At 49.7% G+C, this 22500-nt stretch overlaps 1 protein-coding gene across 1 annotated transcript in view; it reads right to left on the reverse strand.

Annotated features, from left to right (window-relative positions):
* Positions 1–22500, reverse strand: part of LOC127915246 (netrin receptor UNC5B-b-like) — a 188819-nt gene that overhangs the window by 4377 nt on the left and 161942 nt on the right. Inside the window, exons 9-15 of the mRNA XM_052494927.1 lie at positions 17838–18032; positions 14218–14387; positions 12455–12567; positions 12276–12367; positions 10779–10866; positions 6603–6777; positions 568–807 (exon numbers count right to left, since the gene is read on the reverse strand). Of these exons, the coding sequence (XP_052350887.1) occupies positions 568–807; positions 6603–6777; positions 10779–10866; positions 12276–12367; positions 12455–12567; positions 14218–14387; positions 17838–18032 (1073 nt within the window). The remainder of the gene's footprint in view (positions 1–567; positions 808–6602; positions 6778–10778; positions 10867–12275; positions 12368–12454; positions 12568–14217; positions 14388–17837; positions 18033–22500) is intronic.

Consider the following 22500-nt stretch of genomic DNA (forward strand, 5'->3'; position numbering starts at 1 on the left):
GTGTCCCTCCCCTCCCTACCCTCAGGGCCTGTCCCTCCCCTCCCTACCCTCAGGGCGTGTCCCTCCCCTCCCTACCCTCAGGGCGTGTCCCTCCCCTCCCTACCCTCAGGGCGTGTCCCTCCCCTCCCTACCCTCAGGGCCTGTCCCTCCCCTCCCTACCCTCAGGGCGTGTCCCTCCCCTCCCTACCCTCAGGGCGTGTCCCTCCCCTCCCTACCCTCAGGGCCTGTCCCTCCCCTCCCTACCCTCAGGGCATGTCCCTCCCCTCCCTACCCTCAGGGCGTGTCCCTCCCCTCCCTACCCTCAGGGCCTGTCCCTCCCCTCCCTACCCTCAGGGCGTGTCCCTCCCCTCCTTACCCTCAGGGCGTGTCCCTCCCCTCCCTACCCTCAGGGCGTGTGGCGTGTCCCTCCCTACCCTCAGGGCGTGTGGCGTGTCCCTCCCCTCCCTACCCTCAGGGCATGTCCCTCCCCTCCCTACCCTCAGGGCATGTGGCGTGTCCCTCCCCTCCCTACCCTCAGGGCGTGTCCCTCCCCTCCCTACCCTCAGGGCGTGTCCCTCCCCTCCCTACCCTCAGGGCGTGGGGCGTGTCCTGTGTGCAGTAAATCCTCAGGATGTAGTCCAGGGAGAGACAGGGGGCTCTGGGGGCGAACAGGGCCAGCTGTAGCCTCTTACAGGCGGGCTGGGGAGGGCAGGACTGGCCCACTAGACTGTAGGTCCCCAACTGTTCCATCACCACGTGGCAGTTCGACTCCTCTAGCTGGAGGTAGCAGGGGGACGATAGACTCTCCTCTCCCACCGTCAGCACCTCCTAGTGGCAGGATAGAGGTAGTGCAGAGTAGAAGGGGTTAAAGAACTGACTGGAGACTGCACTTCTGGACATAAACATTTACATAATCTATTCTGGCATCAGGGTAAAGAAGAATTCAATTAAAGTGAGTAAAGATTTAGGACAGTATAGGACACAGAAATGCATCCAGCCTGACAGAGACAGCAGAGGTGACCTGTCATCCAGTAGAGACAGCAGAGGTGACCTGTCATCCAGCAGAGGTGACCTGTCATCCAGTCCGGTAGAGACAGCAGAGGTGACCTGTTCTCCAGCCAGGTAGAGACAGCAGAGGTGACCTGTCATCCAGCCTGGTAGAGACAGCAGAGGTGACCTGTCATCCAGCCCGGCAGAGACAGCAGAGGTGACCTGTCATCCAGTAGAGACAGCAGAGGTGACCTGTCATCCAGCCCGGTAGAGACAGCAGAGACCTGTCATCCAGCCTGGTAGAGACAGCAGAGGTGACCTGTCATCCAGCCAGGTAGAGACAGCAGAGGTGACCTGTCATCCAGCCCGGTAGAGACAGCAGAGGTGACCTGTCATCCAGCCTGGTAGAGACAGCAGAGGTGACCTGTCATCCAGCCTGGTAGAGACAGCAGAGGTGACCTGTCATCCAGTAGAGACAGCAGAGGTGACCTGTCATCCAGCCCGGTAGAGACAGCAGAGGTGACCTGTCATCCAGCCTGGTAGAGACAGCAGAGGTGACCTGTCATCCAGTAGAGACAGCAGAGGTGACCTGTCATCCAGCCCGGTAGAGACAGCAGAGGTGACCTGTCATCCAGCCTGGAAGAGACAGCAGAGGTGACCTGTCATCCAGCCCGGCAGAGACAGCAGAGGTGACCTGTCATCCAGTAGAGACAGCAGAGGTGACCTGTCATCCAGCCCGGTAGAGACAGCAGAGGTGACCTGTCATCCAGTAGAGACAGTAGAGGTGACCTGTCATCCAGCCTGGTAGAGACAGCAGAGGTGACCTGTCATCCAGTAGAGACAGCAGAGGTGACCTGTCATCCAGCCTGGTAGAGACAGCAGAGGTGACCTGTCACCCGGTAGAGACAGCAGAGGTGACCTGTCATCCAGTAGAGACAGCAGAGGTGACCTGTCATCCAGTAGAGACAGCAGATGTGACCTGTCATCCAGCCCGGTAGAGACAGCAGAGGTGACCTGTCACCCGGTAGAGACAGCAGAGGTGACCTGTCATCCAGTAGAGACAGCAGAGGTGACCTGTCATCCAGTCCGGTAGAGACAGCAGAGGTGACCTGTCATCTAGCCCGGTAGAGACAGCAGAGGTGACCTGTCATCCAGCCTGGTAGAGACAGCAGAGGTGACCTGTCATCCAGCCTGGTAGAGACAGCAGAGGTGACCTGTCATCCAGCCTGGTAGAGACAGCAGAGGTGACCTGTCATCCAGCCCGGTAGAGACAGCAGAGGCGACCTGTCATCAAGCCCGGTAGGGACAGCCAGCCTGGTAGAGACAGCAGAGGCGACCTGTCATCCAGCCCGGTAGAGACAGCAGAGGCGACCTGTCATCAAGCCCGGTAGGGACAGCCAGCCTGGTAGAGACAGCAGAGGCGACCTGTCATCCAGCCCGGTAGAGACAGCAGAGGTGACCTGTCATCCAGCCTGGTAGAGACAGCAGAGGTGACCTGTCATCCAGCCTGGTAGAGACAGCAGAGGTGACCTGTCATCCAGCCCGGTAGAGACAGCAGAGGTGACCTGTCATCCAGCCTGGTAGAGACAGCAGAGGTGACCTGTCATCCAGCCCGGTAGAGACAGCAGAGGTGACCTGTCATCCAGCCTGGTAGAGACAGCAGAGGTGACCTGTCATCCAGCCCGGTAGAGACAGCAGAGATGACCTGTCATCCAGCCCGGTAGAGACAGCAGAGGTGACCTGTCATCCAGCCTGGTAGAGACAGCAGAGGTGACCTGTCATCCAGCCCAGTAGAGACAGCAGAGGTGACCTGTCATCCAGCCTGGTAGAGACAGCAGAGGTGACCTGTCATCCAGCCCGGTAGAGACAGCAGAGGTGACCTGTCATCAAGCCCGGTAGGGACAGCCAGCCCGGTAGAGACAGCAGAGGTGACCTGTCATCAAGCCCGGTAGGGACAGCCAGCCCGGTAGAGACAGCAGAGGTGACCTGTCATCCAGCCCGGTAGAGACAGCAGAGGTGACCTGTCATCCAGCCTGGTAGAGACAGCAGAGGTGACCTGTCATCAAGTCCGGTAGAGACAGCAGAGGTGACCTGTCACCCAGCCTGGTAGAGACAGCAGAGGTGACCTGTCACCCAGCCTGGTAGAGACAGCAGAGGTGACCTGTCATCCAGCCCGGTAGAGACAGCAGAGGTGACCTGTCATCCAGCCCGGTAGAGACAGCAGAGGTGACCTGTCATCCAGCCTGGTAGAGACAGCAGAGATGACCTGTCATCAAGCCCGGTAGAGACAGCAGAGGTGACCTGTCATCCAGCCCGGTAGAGACAGCAGAGGTGACCTGTCATCCAGCCTGGTAGAGACAGCAGAGGTGACCTGTCATCAAGCCCGGTAGAGACAGCAGAGGTGACCTGTCATCCAGCCTGGTAGAGACAGCAGAGGTGACCTGTCATCCAGCCCGGTAGAGACAGCAGAGGTGACCTGTCATCCAGCCCGGTAGAGACAGCAGAGGTGACCTGTCATCCAGCCTGGTAGAGACAGCAGAGGTGACCTGTCATCCAGCCTGGTAGAGACAGCAGAGGTGACCTGTCATCCAGCCCGGTAGAGACAGCAGAGGTGACCTGTCATCCAGCCTGGTAGAGACAGCAGAGGTGACCTGTCATCCAGCCTGGTAGAGACAGCAGAGGTGACCTGTCATCCAGCCTGGTAGAGACAGCAGAGGTGACCTGTCATCCAGCCCGGTAGAGACAGCAGAGGTGACCTGTCATCCAGCCTGGTAGAGACAGCAGAGGTGACCTGTCATCCAGCCCGGTAGAGACAGCAGAGGTGACCTGTCATCCAGCCCGGTAGAGACAGCAGAGGTGACCTGTCATCCAGCCCGGTAGAGACAGCAGAGGTGACCTGTCATCCAGCCCGGTAGAGACAGCAGAGGTGACCTGTCCAGATCATGTTCCAACTTCTAATTTTGAATCTCTGTATTTTACCAGAACACCTTATTTCTGATTATGACTTTCGACCCTATTTCATCATCTCTTGTCTACAGCACATTTTCTCAACTGTTTCCTGTGCCAGGTAGCCTAGTGGTTAGAGGGTTGGGCCAGTAACCAAAATGGTTGCTGGATTGAATCCCCGAGCTGACAAGGTAAAAAAATCTGTCATTCTGCCCATTGAGCAAGACAGTTAACCCACTGTTCCCCGCACCTTTATGATTCAGAGGGGTTTAGGTTAAATGCAGAAGACACATTTCAGTTGAATGCATTTAGTTGTACAACTGACTAGGTATCCCCTCTTTGTCTGTCTTCTCCCCTCTCTCTGTCTCTCCTCCTCCCCTCCCTCCCTCCTTCTCTCTCTCTTCTTCCCTCCCTCTCTCTGTCTCTCCTCCTCCCCTCCCTCCCTCCTTCTCTCTCTCTTCTTCCCTCCCTCTCTCTGTCTCTCCTCCTCCCCTCCCTCCCTCCTTCTCTCTCTCTTCTTCCCTCCCTCTCTCTGTCTCTCCTCCTCCCTTCCCTCCCTCCTTCTCTCTCTCTTCTTCCCTCCCTCTCTCTGTATCTCCTCCTCCCTTCCCTCCCTCCTTCTCTCTCTCTTCTTCCCTCCCTCTCTCTGTCTCTCCTCCTCCCCTCCCTTCTTCTCTCTCTTCTTCCCTCCCTCTCTCTGTCTCTCCTCCTCCCCTCCCTCCTTCTCTCTCTTCTTCCCTCCCTCTCTCTATCTCTCCTCCTCCCTCCCTTCCCTCCCTCCCTCCTTCTCTCTCTCTTCTTCCCTCCCTCTCTCTGTCTCTCCTCTTCCCCTCCCTCCTCCTCTCTCTCTTCTTCCCTCCCTCTCTCTGTCTCTCCTCCTCCCCTCCCTCCTTCTCTCTCTCTTCTTCCTTCCCTCTCTCTGTCTCTCCTCCTCCCCTCCCTCCTTCTCTCTCTCTTCTTCCTTCCCTCTCTCTGTCTCTCCTCCTCCCCTCCCTCCTTCTCTCTCTCTTCTTCCCTCCCTCTCTCTGTCTCTCCTCCTCCCCTCCCTCCCTCCCTCCCTCCATCTCTCTCTCTTATTCCTTCCCTCTCTCTGTCTCTCCTCCTCCCTTCCCTCCCTCCTTCTCTCTCTCTTCTTCCTTCCCTCTCTCTGTCTCTCCTCCTCCCTTCCCTCCCTCCTTCTCTCTCTCTTCTTCCTTCCCTCTCTCTGTCTCTCCTCCTCCCCTCCCTCCCTCCTTCTCTCTCTCTTCTTCCCTCCCTCTCTCTGTCTCTCTCCTCCTCCCCTCCCTCCCTCCTTCTCTCTCTCTTCTTCCCTCCCTCTCTCTGTCTCTCCTCCTCCCCTCCCTCCTTCTCTCTCTCTTCTTCCTTCCCTCTCTCTGTCTCTCCTCCTCCCCTCCCTCCTTCTCTCTCTCTTCTTCCCTCCCTCTCTCTGTCTCTCCTCCTCCCTTCCCTCCCTCCTTCTCTCTCTCTTCTTCCCTCCCTCTCTCTGTCTCTCCTCCTCCCCTCCCTCCTTCTCTCTCTCTTCTTCCTTCCCTCTCTCTGTCTCTCGTCCTCCCCACCCCCCTTCTCTCTCTCTTCTTCCCTCCCTCTCTCTGTCTCTCCTCCTCCCCTCCCTCCCTCCTTCTCTCTCTCTTCTTCCTCCCTCTCTCTGTCTCTCCTCCTCCCCTCCCTCCTCTCTCTCTAATTCCCTCCCTCTGTCTGTCTCTGCTCCTCCCTTCCCTCCCTCCTTCTCTCTCTCTTCTTCCCTCCCTCTCTCTGTCTCTCCTCCTCACCTCCCTCCCTCCTCCTCCCTCCCCTCCCTCCCTCTCTCTGTCTTTCCTCCTCCCCTCCCCCCCTCCTTCTCTCTCTCTTCTTCCCTCCCTTTCTCTGTCTCTCCTCCTCCCCTCCCTCTTCTCTCTATTCTTCCCTCCCTCTCTATGTCTCTCCTCCTCCCTTCCCTCCTCTCTCTCTTCTTCCCTCCCTCTCTGTCTTTCCTCCTCCCCTCCCTCCTCTCTCTCTTCTTCCCTCCCTCTCTCTGTCTCTCCTCCTCCCCTCCCTCCCTCCTTCTCTCTCTCTTCTTCCTTCCCTCTCTCTGTCTCTCCTCCTCCCCTCCCTCCTCTCTCTTCTTCCCTCCCTCTCTCTGTCTCTCCTCCTCCCTTCCCTCCTCTCTCTCTTCTTCCCTCCCTCTCTCTGTCTCTCCTCCTCCCCTCCCTCTCTCTCTCTTCTTCCCTCCCTCTCTCTGTCTCTCCTCCTCCCCTCCCTCCTTCTCTCTCTCTTCTTCCTTCCCTCTCTCTGTCTCTCCCCCTCCCTCCCTCCCTCCCTCCCTCCCTCCCTCCCTCCCTCTCTTTGTCGTTCCTCCTCCCCTCCCTCCCTCTTTCTCTCTCTCTTCTTCCTTCCCTCTCTCTGTCTCTCCTCCTCCCCTCCCTCCTCTCTCTCTTCTTCCCTCCCTCTCTCTGTCTCTCCTCCTCCCTTCCCTCCTCTCTCTCTTCTTCCCTCCCTCTCTCTGTCTCTCCTCCTCCCCTCCCTCCTCTCTCTCTTCTCCCCTCCCTCTCTCTGTCTCTCCTCCTCCCCTCCCTCCCTCCTCCTCCCCTCCCTCCCTCCCTCTCTCTGTCTCTCCTCCTCCCCTCCCTCCTTCTCTCTCTCTTCTTCCCTCCCTCTCTCTGTCTCTCCTCCCACCACCCCTTCCTTCTCTCTCCCTTCCCATGTCTCACCTCCCATGCCCCTTGGTGTGTCTGCGTCTTGAGGGTGAGGGTCCAGTCTGGTGTTGGGGTATCTAGCTGGGCACAGTGTGGCAGAGTGAGGACCACAGGTCGACTCAGCAGCATGCCTGATGGACCACAGCTCACCACCGGGCTCAGCACTGTCTGACTGCCCTCCGACGGTAACCTAGAATAATATATAGTAATAACATGTTAGTAACACATAGTATTAACCCTGTCTCATCCGTGACCTCCGTGACCTCCGACGGTAACCTAGAATAATATATAGTAATAACACATAGTAATAACCCTGTCTCATCCATGACCTCTGACTGTAACCTAGAATAATATATAGTAATAACCCTATCTCATCCATGACCTCCGTGACCTCCGACTGTAACCTAGAATAATATATAGTAATAACATGTTATTAACCCTGTCTCATCCATGACCTCTGACGGTAACCTAGGATAATATATTGTAATAACATGTTAGTAACCCTGTCTCATCTGTGACCTCCGACTGTAACCTAGAATAATATATAGTAATAACATGTTAGTAACCCTGTCTCATCCGTGACCTCCGACGGTAACCTAGAATAATATATAGTAATAACATGTTAGTAACCCTGTCTCATCCGTGACCTCCGACGGTAACCTAGAATAATATATTGTAATAACATGTTAGTAACCCTGTCTCATCTGTGACCTCCGACTGTAACCTAGAATAATATATTGTAATAACATGTTAACCTCTTCAACCTATGGGGGCGCTATGTCATTATTGGATAAAAAGACGTGCCCGTTTTAAGCGCAATATTTTGTCATGAAAAGATGCTCGACTATGCATGGAATTGACAGCCTTGGAAAGACAAAACTCTGACGTTTCCAAAACTGCAAAGATATTATCTGTGAGTGCCCCAGAACTAATGCAACAGGCGAAACCAAGATGAAGTTTCATACAGGAAATGCCCCAGATTCTGAAGGCGCTGTGTTCCAATGTCTCCTTATATGGCTGTGAATGCGCCAGGAATGAGCCTGCGCTTTCTGTCTATTCCCCGAGGTGTCTGCAGCATTGTGACGTGTTTGTAGGCATATCATTGGAAGATTGACCATAAGAGACTACATTTACCTGGTGTCCCGCCCGGTGTCCTGTGTGCGTAATCTGTAGGTCCATGCGCGTTCCATTTCTTCAGAAGAGAAAGTCAACTGCCACGAAGGATTTTATCGTCGATAGATATGTGAAAAACACCTTGAGGATTGATTCTAAACATCGGTTTGCCATGTTTCTGTCGATATTATGGAGTTAATTTGGAAAAAAGTTTGCGTTTTAATGACTTAATTTTCGTTTTTTTACCCAAACGTGATGAAGAATGATGACGGACCGATTTGCCAACACAAATAATATTTTTTTGTAAAAACGGAACATTTGCTATCTAACTGAGAGTCTCCAAATTGAAAACATCTGAAGTTCTTCAAAGGTAAATGATTTTATTTGAATCCTTTTCTGTTTTTTGTGAAAATGTTGCCTGCTGAATGCTAACGCTAAATGCTACGCTAGATGCTACGCTAGCAATCAATACTGTTACACAAATGCTTGTTTTGCAATGGTTGAGAAGCATATTTTGAAAATCTGAGATGACAGTGTTGTTAACAAAAGGCTAAGCTTGAGAGCAAATAGATTAATTTCATTTCATTTGCGATTTTCATGAATAGTTAACGTTGCGTTATGGTAATGAGCTTGAGGCTGTAGTCACGACGCAAGAAGTTATTAACCCTGTCTCATCCATGACCTCCGACGGCAACCTAGAAAACACTAAGAGACAAGAACATCGGTGTCCTTTTTAAATGTTCACTCTACCATGACTCTTGAACATCATTGAGAAACCAGATTGGATGTCAACATTTGAGCCTGCCTGACCGTAGAGAGACCGCCAGAATCATTTCACTCAACTCAAAGCGGATCAACAGTACTTTAGAGTAAACATGTCACGGAGAACTCAGTGGAGAAAAACACGACATGAGTCAGAGGCAGATCAGAGGCAGAGGGGATGACCAAGGATGTTCTCTTGATACGCGTCTGACCATTTTCCTGTCAAAATGAGTCGGCCAGATCAGAGGCAGAGGGGATGACCAATGATGTTCTCTTGATACGCGTCTGACCATTTTCCTGTCAAAATGAGTCGGCCAGATCAGAGGCAGAGGGGATGACCAAGGATGTTCTCTTGATACGCGTCTGACCATTTTCCTGTCAAAATGTAACGAGTACTTTTGGGTGTCAGAGTAAAAAGTACTTTATTTTAAAAGTTAAAAGTACTTTATTTTAAAAGTTAAAAGTACTTTATTTTAAAAGTTAAAAGTTAAAAGTACTTTATTTTAAAAGTTAAAAGTTAAAAGTACTTTATTTTAAAAGTTAAAAGTACTTTATTTTAAAAGTTAAAAGTACTTTATTTTAAAAGTTAAAAGTTAAAAGTACTTTATTTTAAAAGTTTAAAAGTACTTTATTGTAAAAGTTAAAAGTTAAAAGTACTTTATTTTAAAAGTTAAAAGTACATTATTTTAAAAGTTAAAAGTTAAAAGTACTTTATTTTAAAAGTTAAAAGTTAAAAGTACTTTATTTTAAAAGTTTAAAAGTACTTTATTGTAAAAGTTAAAAGTTAAAAGTACTTTATTTTAAAAGTTAAAAGTTAAAAGTACTTTATTTTAAAAGTTAAAAGTACTTTATTTTAAAAGTTAAAAGTACTTTATTTTAAAAGTTAAAAGTTAAAAGTACTTTATTTTAAAAGTTTAAAAGTACTTTATTGTAAAAGTTAAAAGTTAAAAGTACTTTATTGTAAAAGTTAAAAGTTAAAAGTACTTTATTTTAAAAGTTAAAAGTACATTATTTTCTTTAGGAATGTAAGTGAAGTAAAAGTAAAAGTTGTCAAAAAAATATAAATAGTAAAGTACAGATACCCCCCCCCCCCAAAAAAAATGACTTTAATAAATACTTTAAAGTATTATAACATAAGTACTTTCCACCACTGCTGAAGGTGGTCAAAAAAATCACCTTTAAAATCCCAAATAGCACCCTATTCCCTAAATATACGCAATTAGCATCGACGCAAAAAATCATGACCGTCCACTGATTTATTCATATTTTTTATGATGTATGATACAAAAATAAACATTGGGGAGAAATATTTTGTTCAACTAATATTGTTCAAATATCCCCAAATGTCACCGCACGGGGCCCACGTTGATTTTGAGTCACTCTGATAGCATAGGAACAAGACAGAAGCCATGTCAAAATGTGTAGAATTGAAAGGAAACTAGTTTTAAAACTGTAAAACGTTCTCTCTGGAACATGTCAAAATGTGTAGAATTGCAGTAAATTAGCTTTAAAACAGCAAAATGTTGTCTCTGCGGCCAAGAGGAGGGCCTCTACCACTACAGTGTGTGTCTGTGTGTGGGCACAAGAGGAGGGCCTCTACCACTACTGTGTGTGTCTGTGTGTGGGTACAAGAGGAGGGCCTCTACCACTACTGTGTGTGTCTGTGTGTGGGTACAAGAGGAGGGCCTCTACCACTACTGTGTGTGTCTGTGTGTAGGTACAAGAGGAGGGCCTCTACCACTACTGTGTGTGTCTGTGTGTGGGTACAAGGGGAGGGCCTCTACCACTACTGTGTGTGTCTGTGTGTAGGTACAAGGGGAGGGCCTCTAAATCCAGACCATTGGCCACGCCCACTACCACTGTGTGTGTCTGTGTGTAGGTACAAGAGGAGGGCCTCTACCACTACTGTGTGTGTCTGTGTGTAGGTACAAGGGGAGGGCCTCTAAATCCAGACCATTGGCCACGCCCACTACCACTGTGTGTGTCTGTGTGTAGGTACAAGGGGAGGGCCTCTAAATCCAGACCATTGGCCACGCCCACTACCACTGTGTGTGTCTGTGTGTAGGTACAAGGGGAGGGCCTCTAAATCCAGACCATTGGCCACGCCCACTACCACTGTGTGTGTCTGTGTGTAGGTACAAGGGGAGGGCCTCTAAATCCAGACCATTGGCCACGCCCACTACCACTGTGTGTGTCTGTGTGTAGGTACAAGGGGAGGGCCTCTAAATCCAGACCATTGGCCACGCCCACTACCACTGTGTGTGTCTGTGTGTAGGTACAAGGGGAGGTGACCTTGGATGAGTCTAGTTTACTTACGTGGTTTTCTCCCACTTGTTGATGGTGAGGTAGATCTCATAGAACTTCCCCTGAGGAATAGTACCTGGTGGAACCAACAGACTCACACCTGGAGAGAGGAGAGAGGGGGGAGAGGGGAGGAGAGAGAGAGGAGAGAGAGAGGAGAGAGGGGGGAGAGGGGAGGAGAGAGAGAGGAGAGAGAGAGGAGAGAGGGGGAGAGGGGAGGAGAGGTGGGAGAGGAGAGGAGAGAGGGGGAGAGGAGGAGAGAGGGGGAGAGGAGGAGAGGTGGGAGAGGGAGAGGAGAGAGGGGGAGAGGGGAAAGAGAGAGAGGGAGAGAGAGGAGGAGAGGTGGGAGAGGAGGAGAGAGAGAGAGGAGAGAGAGAGAGAGGAGAGAGGGGGAGAGAGAGGGGGAGGGGGGGAGGAGAGAGAGAGGAGAAAGAGAGGAGAGGGGGGAGAGGAGGAGAGGTGGGAGAGGGAGGAGAGAGAGGGGGAGAAGGGAGGAGAGAGAGAGGAGAGAGAGAGGAGAGAGAGGGGAGAGGGAGGAGAGAGAGAGGAGAGGAGAGAGGAGAGAGAGAGGAGAGAGAGAGAGAGGAGAGAGGGGGAGAGGGGGAGGAGAGAGAGAGGAGAGAGAGAGGAGAGAGGGGGGAGAGGAGGAGAGAGGGGGAGAGAGAGAGGAGAGAGGGGGAGAGGAGGAGAGAGAGGGGGAGAGGAGGAGAGGTGGGAGAGGAGAGGAGAGAGGGGGAGAGGGGAAAAGAGAGAGAGGAGAGAGAGGAGGAGAGGTGGGAGAGGAGAGGAGAGAGAGAGAGAGAGAGAGAGGAGAGAGGGGGAGAGAGGGGGAGAGGGGAGGAGAGAGAGAGGAGAGAGAGAGGAGAGAGGGGGAGAGGAGGAGAGGTGGGGAGAGGAGAGGAGAGAGGGGGAGAGGGGAGGAGAGAGAGAGGAGAGAGAGAGGAGAGAGGGGGAGAGGAGGAGAGGAGAGGAGAGGAGAGAGGGGGAGAGGGGAAAAGAGAGAGAGGAGAGGAGAGAGAGAGAGAGGGGAGAGGAGGAGAGGGGAGAGGAGAGAGGAGAGAGGGGGAGAGGGAAAAGAGAGAGAGGAGAAAGGAGGAGAGAGTGGAGAGGAGAGAGGGTGGAGAGGAGAGGAGAGAGAGGGGAGAGGAGAGAGGAGAGAGAGAGAGGAGGAGAGAGGGGAGAGGAGAGAGGGGGAGAGGAGAGGAGAGAGAGGGGGAGAGGAGAGAGAGAGAGAGAGAGAGAGAGAGAGAGGAGAGAGGAGGAGAGAGGGGGAGAGGGGAGGAGAGAGGGGGAGAGGAGAGAGGGGAGAGGAGAGAGGAGAGATAGAGGGGAAAGAGAGAGAGAGAGAGGAGCGGAGGAGAGAGAGAAAGTGTGTGTATGACAATGTGTTACCTCTGTGTGTGTGTGTGTGTGTGTGTGTGTGTGTGTGTGTGTGTGTGTGTGTGTGTGTGTGTGTGTGTGTGTGTGTGTGTGTGTGTGTGTGTGTGTATGACATGACTGTGTGTAGCCTACCTGTGTTAGGGATGGCAAGGCGTCCCCCCAGGTTGCCCAGGGTAACAGAGGTGCTGTGACCAGGTTCTCTGGACAGTGTATGGTGCACGTCTCTGTCAAGGTCACATTCATGTTCCAAGTGTTACTACACATACATAGCAGTCAATATAAACTGTGTTGGAGATGTGTGTGAATCTTACCTGTCCCGTACCATGGTGACCCCCATGCCAACATGTTTCAGGCTGAGGATCTCAGGGTCGCTGTGGCCCTCTGCTGGTAACTCCAGGGATGACAGGTTAGATGAGTTGTACATCTTTATTTGAGAGAAGAAAAAAACAACATTCACTGAACAAAAAAATATACATGTAACAATTCACACGATTTTACTGAGTTACAGTTAATATAAGGAAATCAGTCGATTGAAATTAATTAATTCGGCCCTAATCTATGGATTTCACATGACTGGGCAGGGGCGAGGGGCGAGGGGAGAGAGGAGAGAGGAGAGAAAGATGGGAAAGAGAGAGAGAGAGAGAGAGAAGAGATTCAGATAGGAGAGAAAGATGGGAAAGAGAGAGAGAGAGAGAGAGAGAGAGAGAGAGAGAGAGAGAAAGAGAGAAGAGATTCAGAGAGGAGAGAAGATAGAGAGGGGGAAGAGAGGAGAGGAGACAGAGGAAAGAAATAGAAGGAGAGAGAGGAAGGGAGAGAAGAGATACAGAGAGGAGGAGAGACAAAGAGAGGGAACAAAAGAGGAGAGAGGGAGAGAGAGAGAAAAGCAGAGGGAAAGAGAGAGAGGTTTATTAGTTAATAGCTTCTGTGTGTGTGGTTAATTCAGCCCTAGGCTGGGCAGGGGCACAGCCATGAGTATCGAACATTTCTGAGATCTTTAATTTCAAATCATGATCCGTATATGATTTCAGTATATATTATAAGCCTTAAAATAGGACATTATAAATGCTGAAACAGGCTGGAAGTAAAGTACAGTGTTACCATTTGAATGTATTGAGTTTTCAGTGCGATTAATGTTTCATTCACAGTACATTCACTCATTCATGTTTCAGGAGCCAATAAATATAACTTAATGAATTATTGAGTTTACGAACATGTAATTAAAACATGTCTGAACCTGATGAAGACAGCTTGTTAACATAAATAATATTACATGTATTACATCAAAATGGATATCTTCTTTTCATTTGTATGAGTTTACAAATATACACCAAACATACACCATTCACCATACACCATACCATACACCATACACCAACCAAACACCATACCATACACCATACACCAACCAAACACCATACACCATACACCAACCATACACCATACACCATACACCAACCAAACACCAACCATACACCATACACCAAACAAACACCAACCAAACACCATACCATACACCATACACCAACCAAACACCATACACCATACACCAACCATACACCATACACCATACACCAACCAAACACCAACCAAACACCATACACCAACCAAACACCAACCATACACCAACCAAACACCATACACCAACCAAACACCAACCAAACACCAAACATACATCATACACCAAACACCATATAACCACACACCATACACCATACACCATACACGAACCACACACCAGACACCATCGATTAAACACCATATAACCATACACCAAACACCATACACCATATAACCATACACCATATAACCATACACCATATAACCATACACCATACAACCATACACCATACACCATATAACCATACACCATATAACCATACACCATATAACCATACACCATACATACACCAAATATAACTATTATCCCATAAAATGTCAACATGTTTTTCTCAGCCACTCTGCTTCTGCTTGGGGTCTAAAGCACTTTGCTGATGTAAAAATGGCTTTATAAATACATTTGATTGACCTGAATTCACACGCACGCACGCGCACGCACACACACACACACACTCACTTTGATCTTGAGGCTGGGCAGGGGGTCCAGCAGGGGAGAGGTTGTCATGGGGATCTTGTGGTGACCATCGTTGGCACCCTGCTGCAGGGAGAAGAGAGGATCCCTGAAGGTACACGCTGTGGCTGTCAGGTCTGGGGGCGCAGAGGGGTGGAGGAGGAGGTGAGGGTTGTCTGCGGGAGGAGTGGATAGCCAGGTCCAGAGATCATAGACCACCAGGTAAACAACAACATGTTGAGGAGAGAGAGAGAGACAGGTAATGGATGAGAATATATTGATTATATTGATTACTTGAAGATCAAAGTGAGAGAATTAGTGGTCTAGTTTAGAAAGCTTAGGAGCAAACTGAGGTGGTTAGGAGCAAACTGAGGTGGTTCGGGGCAAACTGAGGTAGTTAGGAGCAAACTGAGGTAGTTAGGAGCAAACTGAGGTAGTTAGGGGCAAACTGATGTGGTTAGGGGCAAACTGAGGTGGTTAGGAGCAGACTGAGGTAGTTAGGAGCAAACTGAGGTAGTTAGGGGCAAACTGAGGTGGTTAGGGGCAAACTGAGGTGGTTAGGGGCAAACTGAGGTGGTTAGGGGCAAACTGAGGTAGTTAGGAGCAAACTGAGGTGGTTAGGAGTAAACTGAGGTAGTTAGGAGCAAATGCAGGTGGTTAGGAGCAGACTGAGGTAGTTAGGAGCAGACTGGGGTAGTTAGGAGCAAACTGAGGTAGTTAGGAGCAAACTGAGGTAGTTAGGAGCAAACTGAGGTGGTTCGGGGCAAACGGAGGTAGTTAGGAGCAAACTGAGGTGGTTAGGAGCAAACTGAGGTAGTTAGGAGCAAACTGAGGTAGTTAGGAGCAAACTGAGGTAGTTAGGGGCAAACTGAGGTGGTTAGGGGCAAACTGAGGTGGTTAGGGGCAAACTGAGGTAGTTAGGAGCAAACTGAGGTAGTTAGGGACAAACTGAGGTGGTTAGGGACAAACTGAGGTGGTTAGGGCAAACTGAGGTGGTTAGGGGCAAACTGAGGTAGTTAGGAGCAAACTGAGGTAGTTAGGAGCAAACTGAGGTAGTTAGGAGCAAACTGAGGTAGTTAGGAGCAAACTGAGGTAACTACCTGAGGTAGTTAGGAACAAACGGAGGTAGTTAGGAGCAAACTGAGGTGGTAGGAGCAACCTGAGGTGGTTAGGGGCAAACTGAGGTAGTTAGGAGCAAACTGAGGTGGTTAGGAGTAAACTGAGGTAGTTAGGAGCAAATGCAGGTAGTTAGGAGCAGACTGAGGTAGTTAGGAGCAAACTGAGGTAGTTAGGAGCAAACTGAGGTGGTTAAGAGCAAACTGAGGTAGTTAGGAGCAAACTGAGGTAGTTAGGAGCAAATTGAGGTGGTTAGGGGCAAACTGAGGTAGTTAGGAGCAAACTGAGGTGGTTAGGAGCAGACTGAGGTAGTTAGGAGCAAACTGAGGTAGTTAGGGGCAAACTGAGGTGGTTAGGGGCAAACTGAGGTGGTTAGGGGCAAACTGAGGTGGTTAGGGGCAAACTGAGGTAGTTAGGAGCAAACTGAGGTGGTTAGGAGTAAACTGAGGTAGTTAGGAGCAAATGCAGGTGGTTAGGAGCAGACTGAGGTAGTTAGGAGCAGACTGGGGTAGTTAGGAGCAAACTGAGGTAGTTAGGAGCAAACTAAGGTAGTTAGGAGCAAACTGAGGTGGTTCGGGGCAAACGGAGGTAGTTAGGAGCAAACTGAGGTGGTTAGGAGCAAACTGAGGTAGTTAGGAGCAAACTGAGGTAGTTAGGAGCAAACTGAGGTAGTTAGGAGCAAACTGAGGTAGTTAGGGGCAAACTGAGGTAGTTAGGGGCAAACTGAGGTAGTTAGGAGCAAACTGAGGTAGTTAGGGGCAAACTGAGGTGGTTAGGAGCAAACTGAGGTAGTTAGGGACAAACTGAGGTGGTTAGGGACAAACTGAGGTGGTTAGGGGCAAACTGAGGTGGTTAGGGGCAAACTGAGGTAGTTAGGAGCAAACTGAGGTAGTTAGGAACAAACGGAGGTAGTTAGGAGCAAACTGAGGTAGTTAGGAGCAAACTGAGGTAGTTAGGAGCAAACTGAGGTAGTTAGGGGCAAACTGAGGTAGTTGGGAGCATACTGAGGTAGTTGGGAGCATACTGAGGTAGTTAGGAGCAAACTGAGGTAGTTAGGAGAAAACTGAGGTAGTTAGGGGCAAACTGAGGTAGTTAGGAGCAAACTGAGGTAGTTAGGAGCAAACTGAGGTAGTTAGGGGCAAACTGAGGTAGTTAGGAGCAAACTGAGGTAGTTAGGAGCAAACTGAGGTAGTTAGGGGCAAACTGAGGTAGTTAGGAGCAAACTGAGGTAGTTAGGAGAAAACTGAGGTAGTTAGGGGCAAACTGAGGTGGTTAGGGGCAAACTGAGGTGGTTAGGGGCAAACTGAGGTAGTTAGGCACAAACGGAGGTAGTTAGGAGGAAACTGAGGTGGTTAGGAGCAACCTGAGGTGGTTAGGGGCAAACTGAGGTAGTTAGGAGCAAACTGAGGTGGTTAGGAGTAAACTGAGGTAGTTAGGAGCAAATGCAGGTAGTTAGGAGCAGACTGAGGTAGTTAGGAGCAAACTGAGGTAGTTAGGAGCAAACTGAGGTGGTTAAGAGAAAACTGAGGTAGTTAGGAGCAAACTGAGGCAGTTAGGAGCAAATTGAGGTGGTTAGGGGCAAACTGAGGTAGTTAGGAGCAAACTGAGGTGGTTAGGAGCAAACTGAGGTAGATAGGAGCAAACTGAGGTAGTTAGGAGCAAACTGAGGTAGTTAGGGGCAAACTGAGGTGGTTAGGGGCAAACTGAGGTAGTTAGGAGCAAACTGAGGTAGTTAGGAACAAATGGAGGTAGTTAGGAGCAAACTGAGGTAGTTAGGAGCAAACTGAGGTAGTTAGGAGCAAACTGAGGTAGTTAGGGGCAAACTGAGGTAGTTGGGAGCATACTGAGGTAGTTAGGAGCAAACTGAGGTAGTTATGAGAAAACTGAGGTAGTTAGGGGCAAACTGAGGTAGTTAGGAGCAAACTGAGATAGTTAGGGGCAAACTGAGGTGGTTAGGGGCAAACTGAGGTGGTTAGGGGCAAACTGAGGTAGTTAGGAACAAACGGAGGTAGTTAGGAGCAAACTGAGGTGGTTAGGAGCAACCTGAGGTGGTTAGGGGCAAACTGAGGTAGTTAGGAGCAAACTGAGGTGGTTAGGAGTAAACTGAGGTAGTTAGGAGCAAATGCAGGTAGTTAGGAGCAGACTGAGGTAGTTAGGAGCAAACTGAGGTAGTTAGGAGCAAACTGAGGTGGTTAGGAGCAAACTGAGGTAGATAGGAGCAAACTGAGGTAGTTTGGGGCAAACTGAGGTGGTTAGGGGCAAACTGAGGTAGTTAGGGGCAAACTGAGGTGTAGACATGTAACTACTAGTGTTGAGGGAAGACTAGCTGATAGACAAGTTTGGAGATCAAGAACAGCTAAAAAAAAGGTGATTAAAAATAATTGAAAGAACAGAGTGAGAAAGAGAGACAGGTAGAAACCGTCTGGTTTTTAGAAAGCAGAGAGAACTATCCACGTGGAACGAGATGTCTGACCTAGACGATACGAGACAGCAAACCGTGGTGGACTCACCCTGTCTGGGTGGTTTATAGTTGCCGGGCTGGAAGGCTGTGGTGAGGGCGGAGGAAGAGTCAGTGATATCGCCGTGGAGATGGCGACAGTTGCGTCGGTATGCCAACACCCCCACACACAGCACCAGCACCACACACAGTAACATCGCCCCCACCAGGCCAGCGTACACCGTTACACCCATACCAGGGTCCATTGCTGAGAGAGAGAGAGAGAGAGAGAGAGAGAGAGAGAGAGAGAGAGAGAGAGAGAGAGAGAGAGAGAGAGAGAGAGAGAGAGAGAGAGAGAGAGAGAGGGAGAGAGAGGTTTAGGGCATTGCATGGACACACGCCACACACACACACACACACACACACACACACACACACACACACACACACACACACACACACACACACACACACACACACACACACACACACACACACACACACACACACACACACACACAGACACACACAGTTAGATACACCAACACAGGCCAAGAGGAAAAGAAGGGGCAAACAGACAGACATCCTTCTGAACAAGTTGAAACAGTCTAACAGGATCTCTTCTCCATTCAACCTTTCTCCTGTCTGAAGACACTGTCCTCGGGAGCTCTGAATAACAACAGCCAATATTGGATGATTGCAGTAGACTGTTGTTGTCATTGTTGAGTTGTTGAAGGTGAAAACATTCAGTTCTCCCACTACACCTCCTCGCCAGCAGGGGTAGCTGTTGTCTACACTAGGAACATTTCGGTAAAGGATGGGAGGGGAGGGGTGCCAGGGATTAAACCTCACCAGTTCCCTGTTCTCTCCTCTGCACTTCTCTCCTGTTCCTCTCCCTCTCCCTCTCCCCCTCTCCTCCTTTCCCCACATACTAACATCCTCTCCTCTCCTCTCCTCTCCTCTCCTCTCCTCTCCTCTCCTCCTTTCCCCACATACTAATCTCCTCTCCTCTCCTCTCCTCTCCTCTCCTCTCCTCTACTCTCCTCTACTCTCCTCTCCCCCTCTCCTCCTTTCCCCACATACTAACATCCTCTCCTCTCCTCTCCTCTCCTCTCCTCTCCTCTCCTCTCCTCTCCTCTCCTCTCCTCTCCTCCTTTCCCCACATACTACCCTCCTCTCCTCTCCTCTCCTCTCCTCTCCTCTCCTCTCCTCTCGTCTCGTCTCGTCTCGTCTCATCTCATCTCATCTCATCTACTCTCCTCCTTTCCCCACATACTAACCTCCTCTCCTCTCCTCTCCTCTCCTCTCCTCTCCTCTCCTCTCCTCTCCTCTCCTCTCCTCTCCTCTCATCTACTCCCCTCCTTTCCCCACATACTAACCTCCTCTCCTCTCCTCTCCTCTCGTCTCGTCTCGTCTCCTCTCATCTCATCTACTCTCCTCCTTTCCCCACATACTAACCTCCTCTCCTCTCCTCTCCTCTCCTCTCCTCTCCTCTCCTCTCCTCTCCTCTCCTCTCCTCTCCTCTCCTCTCTCTCTCTTCTCTTCTCTTCTCTTCTCTTCTCTTCTCTTCTCTTCTCCTCTCCTCTCCTCTCCTCTCCTCTCCTCTCCTCTCCTCTCCTCTGCTCTCATCTCAGCTCATCTCATCTACTCCCCTCCTTTCCCCACATACTAACCTCCTCTCCTCTCCTCTCCTCTCCTCTCCTCTCCTCTCCTCTCCTCTCCTCTCCTCTCCTCTCCTCTCCTCTCATCTCCGCTCATCTCATCTACTCCCCTCCTTTCCCCACATACTAACCTCCTCTCCTCTCCTCTCCTCTCCTCTCATCTCATCTCATCTCATCTACTCTCCTCCTTTCCCCACATACTAACCTCCTCTCCTCTCCTCTCCTCTCCTCTCCTCTCCTCTCCTCTCCTCTCCTCTCCTCTCCTCTCATCTCATCTCATCTACTCTCCTCCTTTCCCCACATACTACTCTCCTCTCCTCTCCTCTCCTCTCCTCTCCTCTCCTCTCATCTCATCTCATCTCATCTCATCTACTCTCCTCCTTTCCCCACATACTAACCTCCTCTCCTCTCCTCTCCTCTCCTCTCCTCTCCTCTCCTCTCCTCTCCTCTCCTCTCCTCTCCTCTCCTCTCTCCTGCTGTGTGATCGTTTCTGACTAGCCTGCACACAGTGCTGCCTTGGCCTGCTTAGCCCTGACTCCACCACACTAACACAGAAAGAGACAGGCGTAAAACAGGAGGAAGAGAGAAAGAGAGGAGTGGAGAACAGAGGAGCTGAGGTATTATATATGGGAAGATAAAAGGTGATTAAGAAGAGGAACAGGACTAGAAGTGAGAGGAGGGAAAGAGGGGAGGGATTAAGGTGAGAGGAGAAAAGAGGAGTGGAGAGGAAGAGAAGAGGAGAGGGGAAGAGGAGAGGAGGGAAGGAGATGGCTGTAGAAGAGAAGGGAAGGAGAGAGGAGGGGAGAAGGAGAGGGGAAGAAAGGAGGAGAGTGGAAGAGTGGAGGAGAGGGGAAGAGGAGAGGAGGGAAGGAGAGGATGAGAGAGGAGTGGAGAGGATGAGAGGATGAGAGGAGGAGAGAAGTATTCAGAGGACAGACAAAGCAAAAAATGTACAGACTAAAGTACAAGAGAAGGAAAAGGTAGAAGAGGAGAGCCTGAGGCGCAGCGGAGGAGCGGAGTGGAGCTCTCACGCTCACGTGGTGCGACAGGACTGGATCAGACAGCCGTCCTTACTTATTACCACAGGAATGGAACAATAGCGAATTAGGTGCATTACTGTAGAGTGTCCTTCCCCTGAGACCATGTCACATCCAGCTGAAGAACATTAGCATCACATGAACTGTAAAATATATTACTATATATTATTGATGACTTAAAACCAGATATAACATCAAGTTAGGTCCCTCAACAAGTCTTAATGCTCTAGTACTTCTAGTTTAAATGTAAAATAAATTACTATATATTATTGATGACTTAAAACCCGATATAACATCAAGTTAGGTCCCTCAACAAGTCTTAATGCTCTAGTACCAGTCTTAATGCTCTAGTACCAGTCTTAATGCTCTAGTACCAGTCTTAATGCTCTAGTACAAGTCTTAATGCTCTAGTACACGTTTTAATGGTCTAGTACCAGTCTTAATGCTCTAGTACCAGTCTTAATGCTCTAGTACCAGTCTTAATGCTCTAGTACCAGTCTTAATGCTCTAGTACAAGTCTTAATGCTCTAGTACCAGTCTTAATGCTCTAGTACAAGTCTTAATGCTCTAGTACACGTTTTAATGGTCTAGTACCAGTCTTAATGCTCTAGTACCAGTCTTAATGCTCTAGTACCAGTCTTAATGCTCTAGTACAAGTCTTAATGCTCTAGTACACGTTTTAATGGTCTAGTACCAGTCTTAATGCTCTAGTACCAGTCTTAATGCTCTAGTACCAGTCTTAATGCTCTAGTACCAGTCTTAATGCTCTAGTACAAGTCTTAATGCTCTAGTACCAGTCTTAATGCTCTAGTACCAGTCTTAATGCTCTAGTACAAGTCTTAATGCTCTAGTACCAGTCTTAATGCTCTAGTACCAGTCTTAATGCTCTAGTACAAGTCTTAATGCTCTAGTACACATTGTAATGGTCTAGTACCAGTCTTAATGCTCTAGTACAAGTCTTAATGCTCTAGTACCAGTCTTAATGCTCTAGTACAAGTCTTAATGCTCTAGTACATGTTTTAATGGTCTAGTACCAGTCTTAATGGTCTAGTACCAGTCCTAATGCTCTAGTGCTTTTAAAAATAAATGATTAAGAACATCCAGGTAACTGCCAAAGTAAAGGAAACACGTGGAGTAAATGAGGGAAACAAAGTATATTGAAAGCAGGTGCTTCCACACAGGAGTGGTTCCTGAGACATTATTTTGGCTTCCATGGCTACGCCCTCATAGGATGACATCACTCCCCCCCCACCAACGGGTGGTCACTGATTGGTTAAATGGAGTGGCGGGCTGAGACAACGCTTTTCGTCACCATCGATAAAACACTAAATTAATTTCTCGTGGAAGGAGGAAGAAAAGATTTGAAGGCTAGTAGCGTTTTTTTCCCGACACAGACCACATCTGCTCTACCGTCAAGCCCTGTCCACTCGAGCATGTCAGACCTGTGTTAGGGGAGGTTCAACCTCGGTTCTTTAGTTCAGAGCCTTGCGTTACTCTCTCAGAGTTGACAAACTGGATAAGATTGGACTACAGACAGAACCAGGGTGGACAACAGACAGAACCAGGGTGGACAACAGACAGAACCAGGGTGGACAACAAACAGAACCGGGGTGGACAACAAACAGAACCAGGGTGGACAACAGACTGAACCAGGGTGGACAACAGACTGAACCAGGGTGGACAACAGACAGAACCAGTGTGGACAACAGACAGAACCAGGGTGGACAACAGACTGAACCAGGGTGGACAACAGACAGAACCAGGGTGGACAACAGACTGAACCAGGGTGGACAACAGACAGAACCAGGGTGGACAACAGACATAACCCGGGGTGGACAACAAACAGAACCAGGGTGGACAACAGACTGAACCAGGGTGGACAACAGACAGAACCAGGGTGGACAACAGACAGAACCAGGGTGGACAACAGACAGAACCAGGGTGGACAACAAACAGAACCGGGGTGGACAACAAACAGAACCAGGGTGGACAACAGACTGAACCAGGGTGGACAACAGACTGAACCAGGGTGGACAAC

The sequence above is a fragment of the Oncorhynchus keta genome, chromosome 3 (genome assembly GCF_023373465.1).
Source record: "Oncorhynchus keta strain PuntledgeMale-10-30-2019 chromosome 3, Oket_V2, whole genome shotgun sequence".
In the NCBI taxonomy this organism is placed as follows: domain Eukaryota; kingdom Metazoa; phylum Chordata; class Actinopteri; order Salmoniformes; family Salmonidae; genus Oncorhynchus; species Oncorhynchus keta.